The sequence below is a fragment of the Oncorhynchus clarkii genome, chromosome 30, assembly GCF_045791955.1.
Source record: "Oncorhynchus clarkii lewisi isolate Uvic-CL-2024 chromosome 30, UVic_Ocla_1.0, whole genome shotgun sequence".
Taxonomy (NCBI): domain Eukaryota; kingdom Metazoa; phylum Chordata; class Actinopteri; order Salmoniformes; family Salmonidae; genus Oncorhynchus; species Oncorhynchus clarkii.
This window is the reverse complement of record NC_092176.1, coordinates 30374321-30389663: the sequence shown is the minus strand read 5'-3', so window position 1 is coordinate 30389663 and position 15343 is coordinate 30374321. Positions and strand designations below refer to the sequence as shown.

At 47.1% G+C, this 15343-nt stretch overlaps 1 protein-coding gene across 2 annotated transcripts in view; it reads left to right on the top strand.

Annotated features, from left to right (window-relative positions):
* LOC139389344 (dedicator of cytokinesis protein 8-like) overlaps window positions 1–15343 on the top strand; it is an 88958-nt gene that overhangs the window by 53691 nt on the left and 19924 nt on the right. For both annotated transcript variants that reach the window (XM_071136019.1, XM_071136020.1), the window contains 20 exons: window positions 354–434; window positions 527–686; window positions 812–945; window positions 1424–1517; window positions 1808–1970; window positions 3099–3219; window positions 3366–3436; window positions 3577–3721; window positions 4211–4312; window positions 6408–6503; window positions 6578–6812; window positions 7045–7206; window positions 7648–7823; window positions 8572–8667; window positions 9636–9731; window positions 11282–11431; window positions 11607–11720; window positions 12577–12732; window positions 13742–13878; window positions 14020–14183. In XM_071136019.1, the coding sequence (XP_070992120.1) occupies window positions 354–434; window positions 527–686; window positions 812–945; window positions 1424–1517; window positions 1808–1970; window positions 3099–3219; window positions 3366–3436; window positions 3577–3721; window positions 4211–4312; window positions 6408–6503; window positions 6578–6812; window positions 7045–7206; window positions 7648–7823; window positions 8572–8667; window positions 9636–9731; window positions 11282–11431; window positions 11607–11720; window positions 12577–12732; window positions 13742–13878; window positions 14020–14183 (2653 nt within the window). The remainder of the gene's footprint in view (window positions 1–353; window positions 435–526; window positions 687–811; window positions 946–1423; window positions 1518–1807; window positions 1971–3098; window positions 3220–3365; window positions 3437–3576; window positions 3722–4210; window positions 4313–6407; window positions 6504–6577; window positions 6813–7044; window positions 7207–7647; window positions 7824–8571; window positions 8668–9635; window positions 9732–11281; window positions 11432–11606; window positions 11721–12576; window positions 12733–13741; window positions 13879–14019; window positions 14184–15343) is intronic.

The following is a 15343-nucleotide window of genomic DNA, read 5'->3' as shown; positions in this document are numbered from 1 at the left end:
TGACAGCCCTGACGTGTCTACCTCCTCACACATATTACCTATGGTGCCCCTATCAATCTGTAGGTAACGTAGCATACAGTAGGCAACTCTCCATAGATCCCTGTGTACAGTATTAGCTTGGACACCTCTGTGTCCTGGCTGTGTTTCAGAGTGTTGTACCTCTGTGTCCTGGCTGTGTTTCAGAGTGATGTACCTCTGTGTCCTGGCTGTGTTTCAGAGTGATGTACCTCTGTGTCCTGGCTGTGTTTCAGAGTGATGTACCTCTCTGTCCTGGCTGTGTTTCAGAGTGATGTACCTCTGTGTCCTGGCTGTGTTTCAGAGTGATGTACCTCTGTGTCCTGGCTGTGTTTCAGATAGAGAAGGTGCTGCAGCAGGGAGAGATCAGTGACTGTGCGGAACCATACATGGTCATGAAGGAGACGGACTCAGCAAAGGTAGAGTGCCATGATGACACACACACACACACACACACACAGACACAGAGCTATAGGTTCTAATTGTGGTTCTGTGTGGTTCCCTGGGTCAGAACAAGGAGAAGCTGGAGAAGCTGCGTAATCAGTCTGAGATGTTCTGTCAGAGACTTGGTCGCTACCGCATGCCCTTTGCCTGGGCTACAGTCAACATCATGAACGTCATCAGCACCGCCACACTGGACCGAGACGCCACCGACTCTGACAGCCTCAACGGTGTGTGTGTGTGTGTGTGTGTGCGTGTGTGTGTGATAAGCTGGTTAACTCTAGCGCCCAAGGCTTTTTGAATCTTACTTTACTTTTCTGTACCTGACTTGACTGACCTCTCCTCCCCTATCCAGGTAAATCCAGCAGTCTGGAAAAGAGAGGTCAGTTGCCCAGGAGGAACTCAGAGAGGTTCGGTACCATGGAAGACCAGTGTAACATGTCTGCCTTCAAACCTGCTACCATCACCATCAGCACCTTCTGCAAGCAGGTCTGACCACATGCACTAGAGAAAACAACACACTCTACAATATAAACATTGATCCAGCGACATAAGCATCACTAAGCTCAGAGAATCTCTTAGACAGAGAATCTCTTAGACAGAGAATGTCTTAGAGAATGCTTAACCTTGTGGATATCGCCTCGAGACAAGGCATTCTTTCATTCCACAGAGCAGACACCTGATAAGACCTGGCCAGGTATCATAGAGACATACCATACATTCTCCAACAAGGGTGCATTTTTCCTTCCTACTAGCAACTGTGGAGAGTTGATCTCATAACAACAGTTCGTTGCACTGCTCAATATGTCACCTTCCTATGAAGTTGATGGAAAAGAGGAAAGAAGTCTGCTGTGCAACACTACAAATTCACAATGTTTAATTCTGAGGTGTTCAGAGACATTATTTTACTGTATCTTGTACACAAAGACATGTTCATTTGACTAAACTGGACCCTGCTTTGTTTAAGGAGGGGGACCGTCTGAGTGATGAGGACTTGTTTAAGTTCCTGGCAGACATCAAGAAGTTCTCATCCCTGCAGAGAAGAATTAAAACCATACCAGGTGATCCGCTATTCAACCACACAGCAAGACCTGGCTGTCTGTGTGCTGTTTCATTCCATAGTGACTAGAATGTCCCATTTCTAAGAACAAGTGTCTGTTTTATCTGGGTTTATGTGTTTAAGTGACTTCATGCATTTAAATTAGCTGAATATGCTATTTTGTACAATTCAGAAATCAATTGCTTATAGTGGTGAAAACCTGTGGGACTGAAAACTTTCTCATATTTACCTACTTTGGAATAATTCTGAATGAACATAGTTTCAGACTGTATTTGACTTGATGTATTTTAGGTACAATAAGACTAGATGTGACTCCGGTCCATGACAACCCAGTGGCCTGTCTGTCTACTGAGCTGATCCCAGTCAAACCACTGGCTGAGAAGAACGTCCGACCTGTCAAAGAGGTGTTGGAGTTCCCCTCCAGCGAGGTCTATGTTCCACACAGCACTTACAGGTGAGCACACACACATGTGTCGATGCATACCACACACAGACTGCACAAAAGCATTTACAGGTTAGTACACTCACTCAATTCTCCTGAAACCACCTTTTGAATATTGCATATTCTGCATATTCTCCTCAAAGCTTTAGTTTGACTGCATGGATTTACCATAGCACATAGCTTCAAGCAGTGTAAACAGGTTGGCCAGGTTCATGACTTACTAGTGTAGTATCTGTCTCCATGCTAAGCACCATGTGCACATGTCCCTTCATGTGAGCTTTACACATGTTAGACAGTCATGAAGGTATTTAACACAGCACATACTGTAGCTTCAGGCCTTCTATTTTCCATCAATGAACATCGTGAACAGGTTTGCTGGGACTTCTACAACCAGTCTGACCTGACACAACCCCCAATGCTGTCAACATTTCACTCCTTCCTCCTCACTGCTCACTAGATGAACACTGTGTCCCAAATGGCACCCTATTACCTATAGGGCTCTGTTCAAAAGTAGTCCACTATATAGGGAACAGGGTGCCGTTTGGGACACAGGCTAAGAGTGTGTCTCCTGTCTCGGGACAGATGACTACATTGTTACATAGTTTTTAATCTCACACTAATGTTCACACCACATCTGGTTCATTGGTAAGACTAGTTTTCAGGCCCACGTGGTATATTGTGTAATATCATGCATTTGTTAGCTTCACCAGGTGCCATCTAGTGGTGTAGTATGGATGTGTTTCATCTAACTCTGAATAGGAGTTGTGGTGCTGATAGAAGATGGTCATATCCTGACCACCTGACCAGGAAGAACTCTGGGCACTGACGTTTACCAGGCTATACTTAGGGCTTGGGCTGCTGATTTGTGGAGGCATGAACTAGTGGGAGTTTCCACCATATTTCGTATACCAGTCATTTTGTTTTCGAATCAGTGAAGGGAAGTGAACAAGTGCATACTTTGGGAGGAAGGAGAGGTGGAGTTTGTCCTCACCTGGTACTCTCTACAGTGACCACATCATTCCTTTCATCATTAGGAAGTCATTTGAGTATGCAGTGCTGTAAACAGAAAAATAACCATCTCTCTCCCTCCCTTTGTCTCTCTTCTCTCTCCCTTTTCCCTCCCTTTCCCTCTCTCTCCAGGAACCTGCTCTATGTATACCCCCAGCGACTCAACTTTGTCAACAGGCTGACTTCAGGAGGAAGGAATATCACTATTAAAATCCAGTTTATGAGTGGAGAAGACCCCAGCTGTCTGATGCCTGTGAGTTTCTCACACACACACACACACACACACACACACACACACACACACACACACACACACACACACACAGTGTTCACCCATGTTGCTGTGACATTGTACAACATGGTTTCATTGAGTTTACTCTGCTTTCTTTTTCCTCGTAGGTCATTTTTGGAAAATCGAATGGTCCTGAGTTTGTGCAGGAAGTATACACCCCAGTCACGTACCATAACAAGCAAGTGGATGCTATTTTAAATACTACATGCTAAATTACAATAACACAACTACGGCATAACATGCTACATTTTCTAATATAACAATCTAACCTTTTTTTTGTGTTGTCTCTGACCTCTGTCCTATGTGACTGTGCCTCAGGTCTCCAGACTTCTATGAGGAGGTGAAGATGGCTCTGCCTGCCAGGCTGACTGAGAGACACCACCTGCTGTTCACATTCTACCACATCAGCTGTCAACAGAAACAGAACCAGACTGGAGCCAGTGAGACACTCATAGGTTACTCTGTAAGTCTGACCCCTCATGCCTGGTCTCACCTGGGCCTATATTCATAAAGTGCCTCACAGTAGGAGTGCTGATCTAGGATCAGGTTTGCCCTGTCCAAGCAATCTTATTCATTGTGATCTAAAATCCTAAACTAATCCTAGAGCAGCACTCCAACTCTGAGACATAATGGCGGCATTTATTTGCTAATATTTGGGCGAAAGACCAGAATGGGGCTGCCTGTGTAATCTAATCTGATTGGTCAAAAGACCAATGATTGACAAAATAATTAGGCTGCCTGTGTAAACCCTGCCTTTATGAATATGGGTCCTGGTCTCATCTGAACGTGAAGATACTCTACTGAACATGGTGCTGGTTATTTATGATCAATATACTAGTAAGTGATTCTTCTCAATGATGTGGGGAGGTAGATGCGTCCCCCCCTGTATGTATTTGCCCGTTGTCAATGTTTGCTGTGGCTGATCTTCTGTCTATTCCCCTGTGTACTATAGTGGCTGCCTATACTGAGTACTGACAGACTACAGACTGGTCAGTACTGCCTCCCTATCGCCCTGGACAGATTGCCTGTCAACTACTCACTGCACTCACCTGAGGTAACATTCATTTGGCCATTTCACTTCTCCAGACAACAGTTTAACATAAGTTGTATCACAAAAATGTTAAGAGTGGAGTGGCAGAAAATATCACTTTCATGTACCTTTAATTCATTTGTTGATGTACTGATTTATTGATTGGGTTTAGATGGCAACAGACATGATATCTCTGCAGAACATTCCCCCTCTCTCTGCAGAACATTCGCCCTCTCTCTGCAGAACATTCCCCCTCTCTCTGCAGAACATTCGCCCTCTCTCTGCAGAACATTCCCCCTCTCTCTGCAGAACATTCCCCCTCTCTCTGCAGAACATTCCCTCTCTCTGCAGAACATTCCCTCTCTCTCTGCAGAACATTCCCTCTCTCTCTGCAGAACATTCCCTCTCTCTCTGCAGAACATTCCCTCTCTCTCTGCAGAACATTCCCCCTCTCTCTGCAGAACATTCCCCCTCTCTCTGCAGAACATTCCCCCTCTCTCTGCAGAACATTCGCCCTCTCTCTGCAGAACATTCGCCCTCTCTCTGCAGAACATTCGCCCTCTCTCTGCAGAACATTCCCCCTCTCTCTGCAGAACATTCCCTCTCTCTCTGCAGAACATTCCCTCTCTCTCTGCAGAACATTCCCCCTCTCTCTGCAGAACATTCCCCCTCTCTCTGCAGAACATTCCCCCTCTATCTGCAGAACATTCCCCCTCTCTCTCTGCAGAACATTCTCTCTCTCTCTGCAGAAGATTCCCTCTCTCTCTGCAGAAGATTCCCTCTCTCAGCAGAAGATTCCCTCTCTCTCTGCAGAACATTCTCCCTCTCTCTGCAGAACATTCCCCCTCTCTCTCTGCAGAACATTCCCCCTCTCTCTCTGTAGAACATTCCCCCTCTCTCTGCAGAACATTCCCCCTCTCTCTCTGCAGAACATTCCCCCTCTCTCTCTGCAGAACATTTCCCCTCTCTCTGCAGAACATTCCCCCTCTCTCTCTGCAGAACATTCCCCCTCTCTCTCTGCAGAACATTCCCCCTCTCTCTCTGCAGAACATTCCCCCTCTCTCTCTGCAGAACATTCCCCCTCTCTCTGCAGAACATTCCCTCTCTCTCTGCAGAACATTCTCCCTCAGGTTCTTAATATGCCAATCTTTCTCTCTGCAGAACATTCTCCCTCAGGTTCTTAATATGCCAATCTTTCTCTCTGCAGAACATTCCCTCTCTCTCTGCAGAACATTCCCTCTCTCTCTGCAGAACATTCCCCCTCTCTCTGCAGAACATTCCCCCTCTCTCTGCAGAACATTCCCCCTCTCTCTGCAGAACATTCCCCCTCTCTCTCTGCAGAACATTCTCTCTCTCTCTGCAGAAGATTCCCTCTCTCTCTGCAGAAGATTCCCTCTCTCAGCAGAAGATTCCCTCTCTCTCTGCAGAACATTCTCCCTCTCTCTGCAGAACATTCCCCCTCTCTCTCTGCAGAACATTCCCCCTCTCTCTCTGTAGAACATTCCCCCTCTCTCTGCAGAACATTCCCCCTCTCTCTCTGCAGAACATTCCCCCTCTCTCTCTGCAGAACATTTCCCCTCTCTCTGCAGAACATTCCCCCTCTCTCTCTGCAGAACATTCCCCCTCTCTCTCTGCAGAACATTCCCCCTCTCTCTCTGCAGAACATTCCCCCTCTCTCTCTGCAGAACATTCCCCATCTCTCTGCAGAACATTCCCTCTCTCTCTGCAGAACATTCTCCCTCAGGTTCTTAATATGCCAATCTTTCTCTCTGCAGAACATTCTCCCTCAGGTTCTTAATATGCCAATCTTTCTCTCTGCAGAACATTCCCTCTCTCTCTGCAGAACATTCTCCCTCAGGTTCTTAATATGCCAATCTTTCTCTCTGCAGAACATTCTCCCTCAGGTTCTTAATATGCCAATCTTTCTCTCTGCAGAACATTCTCCCTCAGGTTCTTAATATGCCAATCTTTCTCTTTGCAGAACATTCTCCCTCAGGTTCTTAATATGCCAATCTTTCTCTCTGCAGAACATTCTCCCTCAGGTTCTTAATATGCCAACCTTTCTCTCTGCAGAACATTCTCCCTCAGGTTCTTAATATGCCAATCTTTCTCTCTGCAGAGGATTACCCCTCAGGTTCCTCCAGTCAAGTGGATGGAAAGTCACAAAGGAGTTTTTAACCTGGAGATACAGGCTGTGTCCTCAGTACACACACAGGTAAGTCTAACACACACACACACACACACACACACACACTATGTAGTCATTTGTTTACACCTCCCCCTCCCCAGGACAACCACTTGGAGCGTTTCTTCACATTGTGCCATGCCCTGGAGGGTGGAGTGACATTCCCTCTCCGGGTTCGGGAAGAGAAGATTCCGGAGAACAAGCTGGAGCATGAGCTGAAGCTGAGCATCATCTCCCTGTCGTCCTCCAGACTAGAACCTCTGGTCCTCTACCTCCATCTGGTCTTAGATAAACTGTTCACCCTCATCATGCAGCCCATGGTCATCGCTGGGCAAACAGGTACCTATAGGGACATGTCACCAGGGCTTTCAGACAGACGGGTATCTATAGGGACATGTCACCAGGGCTTTCAGACAGAAGGGCATCTATAGGGACATGTCACCAGGGCTTTCAGACAGACGGGTATCTATAGGGACATGTCACCAGGGCTTTCAGACAGACAAGTAGTGTGACCTGATATGTTTGAGATGTGTTTTGTTGTAACTAACTGTGTGTGTGTTTTATTTCCTAGCCAACCTGGCCCAGATAGCGTTTGAGTCAGTGGTGTCAATCGTCAACAGTCTCCACAACAGCCAGGAGTTGGCCAGGGACCAGCAGGGCAGGAACGGTCTCTTAGCAACATACCTGTACTGGGTGTTCCGTCTGCCTGACTCCAATGAGCTCCTTAACACAGGTAGGAAGGAACCACCGGACACGTTGTCATGGTGATGTGACTGTATGGACAGTCTAACTTGTGAAGAGAATGGACATAGTGGTATTTGCGCTACAGGAATGTGCTCAGCTGAACACCCGAACTGTAGATATGTTGCATGAAACAGAAGTCACTGAAATGAAGGGGAACTGTGTAATTACATCAATACAATGCTATAGTAGTGCAGATCTGTGCAACTAAGGTAACGTGTAACCAGGTAGATCATGCCAGTGACAAGGTTGCTCTCCCAAAAGTGTGGTTGGTGCGTAACACCTGTGGATAAAGATAACCAGATAGTGTGATGGCTCCGCAAGCAGAACGATGTTGCAGAAAGTTTCAACTTAATGACCTCCTTCAGTGTGCAGGTGAAGTGTGGCGTTCAGGTCAATCATCCAGTGACATGGTTCTCCCCTGTGTGCCCAGGTCCAGGGGGTGTGGTACCTCCCACTGAGGGCCGCTACAGTACTATGGGGCGGGCCTCGGCCAGCACAGTAGGAACCATGTTACTGCAGTCCCGGCTCCGGAGCAGCAGCAACCCTGACATCCCTGCCCCACACAGTGCAGAAGACACAGAGGTGAAAAACATCCTGTCAGCTAAGGTACTGCTACAGATACAGGGTCGTGGTTGTGTGGGTAACATTGGATGTTCAAATCCCGAGTCCACTGCTCACACTTTGTCTCCTCTTAAAGGACACTGAGCATGCTAGCTGTTACCATAGACTTCCAGTCATTCCTTTAAAGCTAGTTAGTAATTGCGCTAAGTGAGCAACTTCCTTCAAACTGCACACAGACATACAAATGAAATCCACGAGTTCATCGGACTCTGGAGAAGTAGATAAAAGGCTTCAATTCCAAAATCCCAAAGTATCCCTTTAACTTGTGAATCTCTACTCGTCTTTTAAAAAAGGTGGGAAAAGGTACTGCTACACTAAAGACAGAGTCAATGAACATCCTCTGTCATGAGCCTGCCACAAACACAGAGTCAATGAACATCCTCTGTCATGAGCCTGCCACAAACACATGTTGTTACTGTAGCTACATCCTCTAGCATAGCCTCTGACTGTTTGTTGGTTTACAACACATCAGTACCTTCAAGGCTTTTTTTGAAATCCCCTGGGTCTATAGCTGTAGTGTAGACTCACTGGTTTTGGCCAACTAAAACCATGTCTGATTTCCAAATGGCTCCCCATGGACCATGGTCAAAGGTAGTGCACTATTTAGGAAACAGAGTGCCATTTGGGACCCAACACCACATCTGTTTGTCTCTGTGTGTCTGAAGCTACAATAGTCCAGATAGTCGAGTCAGATTCTTCATGACCACCTTGTTGTTGCTGTCCTCTCCCTCAGGGCCAGAACAACCCAGGCAGTCGTATGTCGACCTATGTGGATGTGAGCAGCCACCCTCAGAGCTCTACGGGCGGGACCCGGCCCTCCAACAGAAAAGTAACTTTTACCAGAAAGATCCCGGGAATAAATGTCTTTATTCACCTCTATGATGCCAACAGTCACCAGCAGAGGGCAGTGTGGCACTGAGCAGACCAGATCACCTACTGTAGCATGTAGACTTCCATAAAGTATCTTCCATATTTTCTTTATCTAGGCAAGTCAGTTAAGAACAAATTATTATTTACAATGATGGCCTAGGAACAGTGGGTTAACTGCCTTGTTCAGGGGCAGAATGACAGATTTTTACCTTGTCAGCTCAGGGATTCGATCTAGCAACCTTTCGGTTACTGGCCCAACGCTAGAACCACTAGGTTACCTGCCGCCCCATACTGGCCAAACACTGACCATAACATCCTCATTTGCATTCTGAGTAGAATGTTCTATAAATGTCGAAGTAGGATGTTACATGGCAGCCAGTAAAATGTTAAATCTGTAACAGATAATGTGGATTTCTCTGCTGTCAGAGCGAACCACACGAGTATGTGAAATAGAACCTGAACATGGCATTGAACTGTGGGTCTACACAGTCACAAAGATTTAACAGAGATTAAACGTGTGTGTGTGTGTGTGTGTGTGCGCATTTCAAAATCACTCTGTTTTGAGGCGCTGTTCTTGTGTTTGCCGTGTTCAAATAAGACCAGACCCTTTGAAATGCTGTATCAGATTTCACTGGCTGGGTCACAGTGCATTTGACTAACTCTGGTTTGTGTTGAACTGAGGACTGTGGCACCAGCAGTCAGTCCGTCATTCAGTCAGTAAATACGTCTGTCTGTCTGTCTGAGTCTCTCTCCCTCTCTCTAATCTCTCTTTCTCTCTAACGTATAGGTTGTCATCCGCTAGAACACTGAGATAGTCCAGGATTGATGTGGTCCTTTGAAGTAGTACACCGTGTTCTACATGTAGGTTACCAGACACTACTGTATTAGTGGTGGTAGTGACCCAAGGCTCTTTTTCTCCTTTGACAGCAGTTCCATGAAGAGTTGGCTCTACAGATTGTGGTCAGCACAGGAGTCTGCAGAGAGAACGCATATAAATATGCCTGGTTCTTCTTTGAACTGTTGGTGAGTGTGTTCAATATACTCTGAATGTACAAACATTAGGACGCCTTCCTAATATTGAGTTGCATCCCCTTTTGCCCTCAGAACAGCCTCAATTTATTAGGGCATGGACTCTGCAAGGTATCGAATGCGTTCCACAGGGATGCTGGCCCATGTTGACTCCAATGCTTCCTACAGTAGTGTCAAGTTGGCTGGTAGTGGATCTCTACTCTGAACAGCTCGTTCCATCTCATCCCACAGATGATCAATTGGATTGAGATCTGGTGACTGGGCAGGCCACTGCAGTAAACTGAATTCACTGTCATGTTTGTGGAACCATTCCTGGACAATCCTAGCCTTGTGGCTTGGGGCATTATACTACTGAAAAAATGTATTTGCAGACGGATACACTGCTGTCATAAAGGGATGCACCTGATTGGCGATGATGTTCAGATATCCTGTGGCATTCAAACGTTGCTCCACTTTTATCAGGGGCCCAATGTATGCCCTGAAAACACACCCCACACCATCACACCACCACCAGCCTGTAATGTTGACACGCGGCATGATGGATGCACGTACTCGTGGTTTTCTCCATACCCTAGTATGATCCAGCAATGTTTTTCTAATTTTCCACTGTCCAGTGTTTTAGTTTCTTAGCCCACTGCAACCGCATTTTCTTGGCTTTCTGCTGAAAGATGTGGAACGCAGCTGCCATACCCCATTCTGCCATACCCCATTCTGCCATACCCCATTCTGCCATACCCCATTCTGCCATACCCCATTCTGCCATACCCCATTCTGACATACCCCATTCCGCCATACCCCATTCTGCCATACCCCATTCTGCCATACCCCATTCTGACATACCCCATTCTGACATGCCCCATTCTGACATGCCCCATTCTACCATACCCCATTCTGCCATACCCCATTATGACATACCCCATTCTGACATACCCCATTCTGACATACCCCATTCGTGTCAAGGTATGACAAGTTGTGCATTCAACCAATGTTGTACTGGACTGTCAGTTGACTAACTGTAGCCTGCCTGCTGCTCTGCACAATTCATGTCAACCTCTTGTCATCTTTCATCAATGACCTGTTTTCAACCACTGGCCTCCCGTTGTCTGGATGTCCTTTGGGTGGTGGACCATTGTTAATACACACAGAAAACGGTTGAGCGTGAAAAACCCAGTAGTGTTGTAGTTCTTGACACACTCAAACCGGTGCGCCTGGCACCTACTACCATACCCTGTTCAAAGGCACTTAAATATTTTGTCTTGCCCATTTACCGTCTGAATGGAACACATACACAATCCATGTCTCAAAATATTTCTTTAACCTGTCTCCTCCCCTTCATCTACACTGATTTGAAGTCGATTTAACAAGTGACTTCAATATGGGATCATAGCTTTCACCTGGATTCACCTGGTCAGTCTGTCATGGAAAGAGTAGATGTTCCTAATGTTTTCTACACTATCTATTTACTTTAATGGCAAAGAAGCTCTAGCATTTTTAGCTTAATTGTGTGTGTGTGTGTGTGTGTGTGTGTGTGTGTGTCCGTCCAGGTGAAGAGCATGGCCCAGCATGTGTCTCAGCTGGAGAAGCAGGACGTCCCTCGCAGGAGCCGCTTCTCAGACCGCTTCAAAGATGATGTCACAACCATCGTCTCTGTGGTTACTGCTGAGATAGGGACCATCCTGGTCAAACAGCAGAAGGTTAGTAATGATGTCATTATGAGCCTTTAGTAAACTTACAAACACTTTTTCAGAGACCCAATCTATCAAATCATCACTTAATGCAGTTTGCTTTTTATTTTTTATCCTGATGTCTCTAAGGAGACCATTGGCTGTTTTTAACTGAAATCATGTTTTTGTTTGTTTTTGTTGTTAGGAGTTGGAGCAGGCAGAGAAGGTGAACATCAGCCTGGCCTTCTTCCTGTATGACCTGCTGTCTCTAATGGACCGAGGCTTTGTCTTCATCTTGGTCAAAAACTACTGCAACCAGGTCACTACAACAATACACTACCCTAACCCTAAGACACTACCCTAACCGCAAGACACTACCCTAACCGCAAGACGCTACCCTAACCACAAGACACTACCCTAACCACAAGACACTACCCTAACCACAAGACACTACCCTAACCACAAGACACTACCCTAACCACAAGACACTACCCTAACCGCAAGACGCTACCCTAACCACAATACGCTACCCTAACCACAAGACGCTACCCTAACCACAAGACGCTACCCTAACCACAAGACGCTACCCTAACCATAAGACGCTACCCTAACCACAAGACGCTACCCTAACCACAAGACGCTACCCTAACCGCAAGACGCTACCCTAACCGCAAGACGCTACCCTAACCGCAAGACACTACCCTAACCATAAGACGCTACCCTAACCATAAGACGCTACCCTAACAGCAAGACGCTACCCTAACCACAAGACGCTACCCTAACCACAAGACGCTACCCTAACAGCAAGACGCTACCCTAACAGCAAGACGCTACCCTAACAGCAAGACGCTACCCTAACAGCAAGACGCTACCCTAACAGCAAGACGCTACCCTAACAGCAAGACGCTACCCTAACCATAAGACACTACCCTAACCACAAGACACTACCCTAACCATAAGACACTATCCTAACCATAAGACACTACCCTAACCATAAGACACTACCCTAACCACAAGACGCTACAAAATATGGTAGTTACATGGTAGTTACATGAAGGATGTTGGCACTGCATAATTACAAAGGAGGTGACCAATTCCAGACTCTGATTTGTCTCTGACCATATCCCATGTCAATAACCTAACCTGACCTTAACCTACCCCCCCCCCCCCCCCAGATGTCGACAAAGACCGTTTCCATGCCAACCCTGATTAGCATGCGATTGGAGTTCCTGCGTATCCTGTGCAGTCACGAGCACTACCTCAACCTCAGTCTTTACTTCAGTAGCCCTGCCTCTGCACCCGTCTCTCCATGCCCATCCATCTCCTCACAGGTCAGTTTGCATGTCAGTCAAAATCATATTGACCAGTCTCCAGCACTCACCTGGCTTTGGGATTTTAGGTTATAGTGTAGTATGTTTAAGTAAGGTGGGTTCTCTCTCTCTGGCTTTAAATACTCTCTCTCCTTTTATATTCCAACCTCTTTCTCTCTTTCACTCTCACCCGTCTCTCTCTCTCTCTCTCACCCATCTCCCTTTCTCTCCTCCGTCTCTCTCTCTCACCCGTCTCCCTTTCCCGTCTCTCTCTCCCTCGTCTCTCTCTTTTTCTCTCTCCTCCCCCGTCTCTCTCTCTCCTCCCCCGTCTCTCTCTCTCTCCTCCCCCGTCTCTCTCTCTCTCCTCCCCCGTCTCTCTCTCTCTCTCTCCTCCCCCGTCTCTCTCTCTCTCTCTCCTCCCCCGTCTCTCTCTCTCTCTCTCCTCCCCCGTCTCTCTCTCTCTCTCTCCTCCCCCGTCTCTCTCTCTCTCTCTCCTCCCCCGTCTCTCTCTCTCTCTCTCTCCTCCCCCGTCTCTCTCTCTCTCTCTCCTCCCCCGTCTCTCTCTCTTTCCTCCCCGTCTCTCTCTCTCTCTCCTCCCCGTCTCTCTCTCTCTCTCCTCCCCGTCTCTCTCTCTCTCTCTCCTCCCCGTCTCTCTCTCTCTCTCCTCCCCGTCTCTCTCTCTCCTCCCCCGTCTCTCTCTCCTCCCCCGTCTCCCTCTACTCCCCCGTCTCCCTCTCCTCCCCCGTCTCCCTCTCCTCCCCCGTCTCCCTCTCCTCCCCCATCTCTCTCTCTCTCCTCCCCCGTCTCCCTCTCCTCCCCCATCTCTCTCTCTCTCCTCCCCCGTCTCTCTCTCTCTCCTCCCCCGTCTCTCTCTCTCTCTCCTCCCCCGTCTCTCTCTCTCTCTCCTCCCCCGTCTCTCTCTCTCTCTCCTCCCCCGTCTCTCTCTCTCTCTCTCTCCTCCCCCGTCTCTCTCTCTCTCCTCCCCCGTCTCTCCCTCTCTCTCTCTCCTCCCCCGTCTCTCTCTCTGCAGAGCTCCAGTTCCTGTAGTTTCCAGGAGCAGAGGATCCTGGGGCTGTTTGAGCTGTCCCAGGAGTTTAAACAGCAGCACTACCTCGCTGGTCTACTGCTCACTGAGCTCAGCGCTGCACTGGACATGGAGTCAGAGGGGTTGGTACACACACACACACACAACACCTCACTGCCCACAATCTCAGGAAACTGTGACATGGAATGTGAGGGGTCTGTCAACTACACACTGACACAAACAAAAAGATGTGTGTGTGCTTATAAGATTGTGTGTGTGTGTAGGGGTAAGGTCCAGAAGAAGGCCATCAACGCCACCTACAGTCTGCTGTGTGCCCATGACCTGGACCAGCGCTGTACCCGTCCTGACGTCCGGGCCAAGGTGGCCACTCTCTACCTCCCCCTGGTGGGCATCATCATTGACTCCATTAACTACCTGGACTTCACAGGTACTGGCCTGGCCACATCCCATACCCACACCTATACCCTGCCCATTGGGACTTAATGTAGAGTCTGGCTAAGGAGTTGGTTGATTGGTTTGGAACTGGGTTGATGTGACTGTGTTTAGAGAGCGTTTGGTGCAGGGCCGTGGCTGAGTGGTAACAATCATGGATTCAGAGCTATCTATCTAATAGAACTCAGAGGGTTTTCTTTAATGGAAGCTTCTCTAATGTCAAACATGTAAAGTATGGTGTTCTGCAGGGCAGCTCTCTAGGCCCTCTACTCTTTTCTATTTTTACCAATGACCTGCCACTGGCATTAAACAAAGCATGTGTGTCCATGTATGCTGATGATTCAACCATGTACGCATCGGTAAACACAGCTAATGAAGTCACTGAAACCCTTAACAAAGAGTTGCAGTCAGTTTTGGAATAGGTGGCCAGTAATAAACTGGTCCTGAACATCACTAAAACTAAGAGCATTGTATTTGGTACAAATCATTCCTTAAGTTCTAGACCTCAGCTGAATCTGGTAATGAATGGTGAGGCTGTTGATCAAGTTGAGGAGACTAAATTACTTGGCGTTACCTTAGATTGTAAACTGTCATGGACAAAACATATAGATGCAATAGTGGTAAAAATGGAGAGAGGTCTAGCTGTAATAAAGAGATGCTCTGCTTTTGTTTGACACCACACTCCAAAAGCAAGTCCTGCAGGCTCTAGTTTTGTCTAATCTTGATTCTTGTCCAGTCGTGTGGTCCAGTACTGCAAGGAAAGACCTAGTTAAGCTGCAGCTGGTCTAGAACAGAGCGGCACGTTTTGGTCTTCATTGTAATCAGAGGGCTGATATAAATACTATGCTGCCAGTCTCTTTTGGCTAAGAGTTGAGGAGAGACTGACTACATCACTTCTTCTTTTTATAAGAAACAATGTGTTGAAAATACCAAATTGTTTGCATAGTCAATTTACACACAGCTCTGACGCACACACTTACCCCACCAGACATGGCACCAGGGGTCTTTTCACAGTCCACAAATCGAGAACAAATTCAAGAAAGCGTACAGTATAATATAGAGCCCTTATTGCATGGAACTTCCTTCAATCTCATATTGCTCAAATAAACAGCAAACCTGGTTTAAAAAATAGATACAGCAACACCTCGCGGAGTA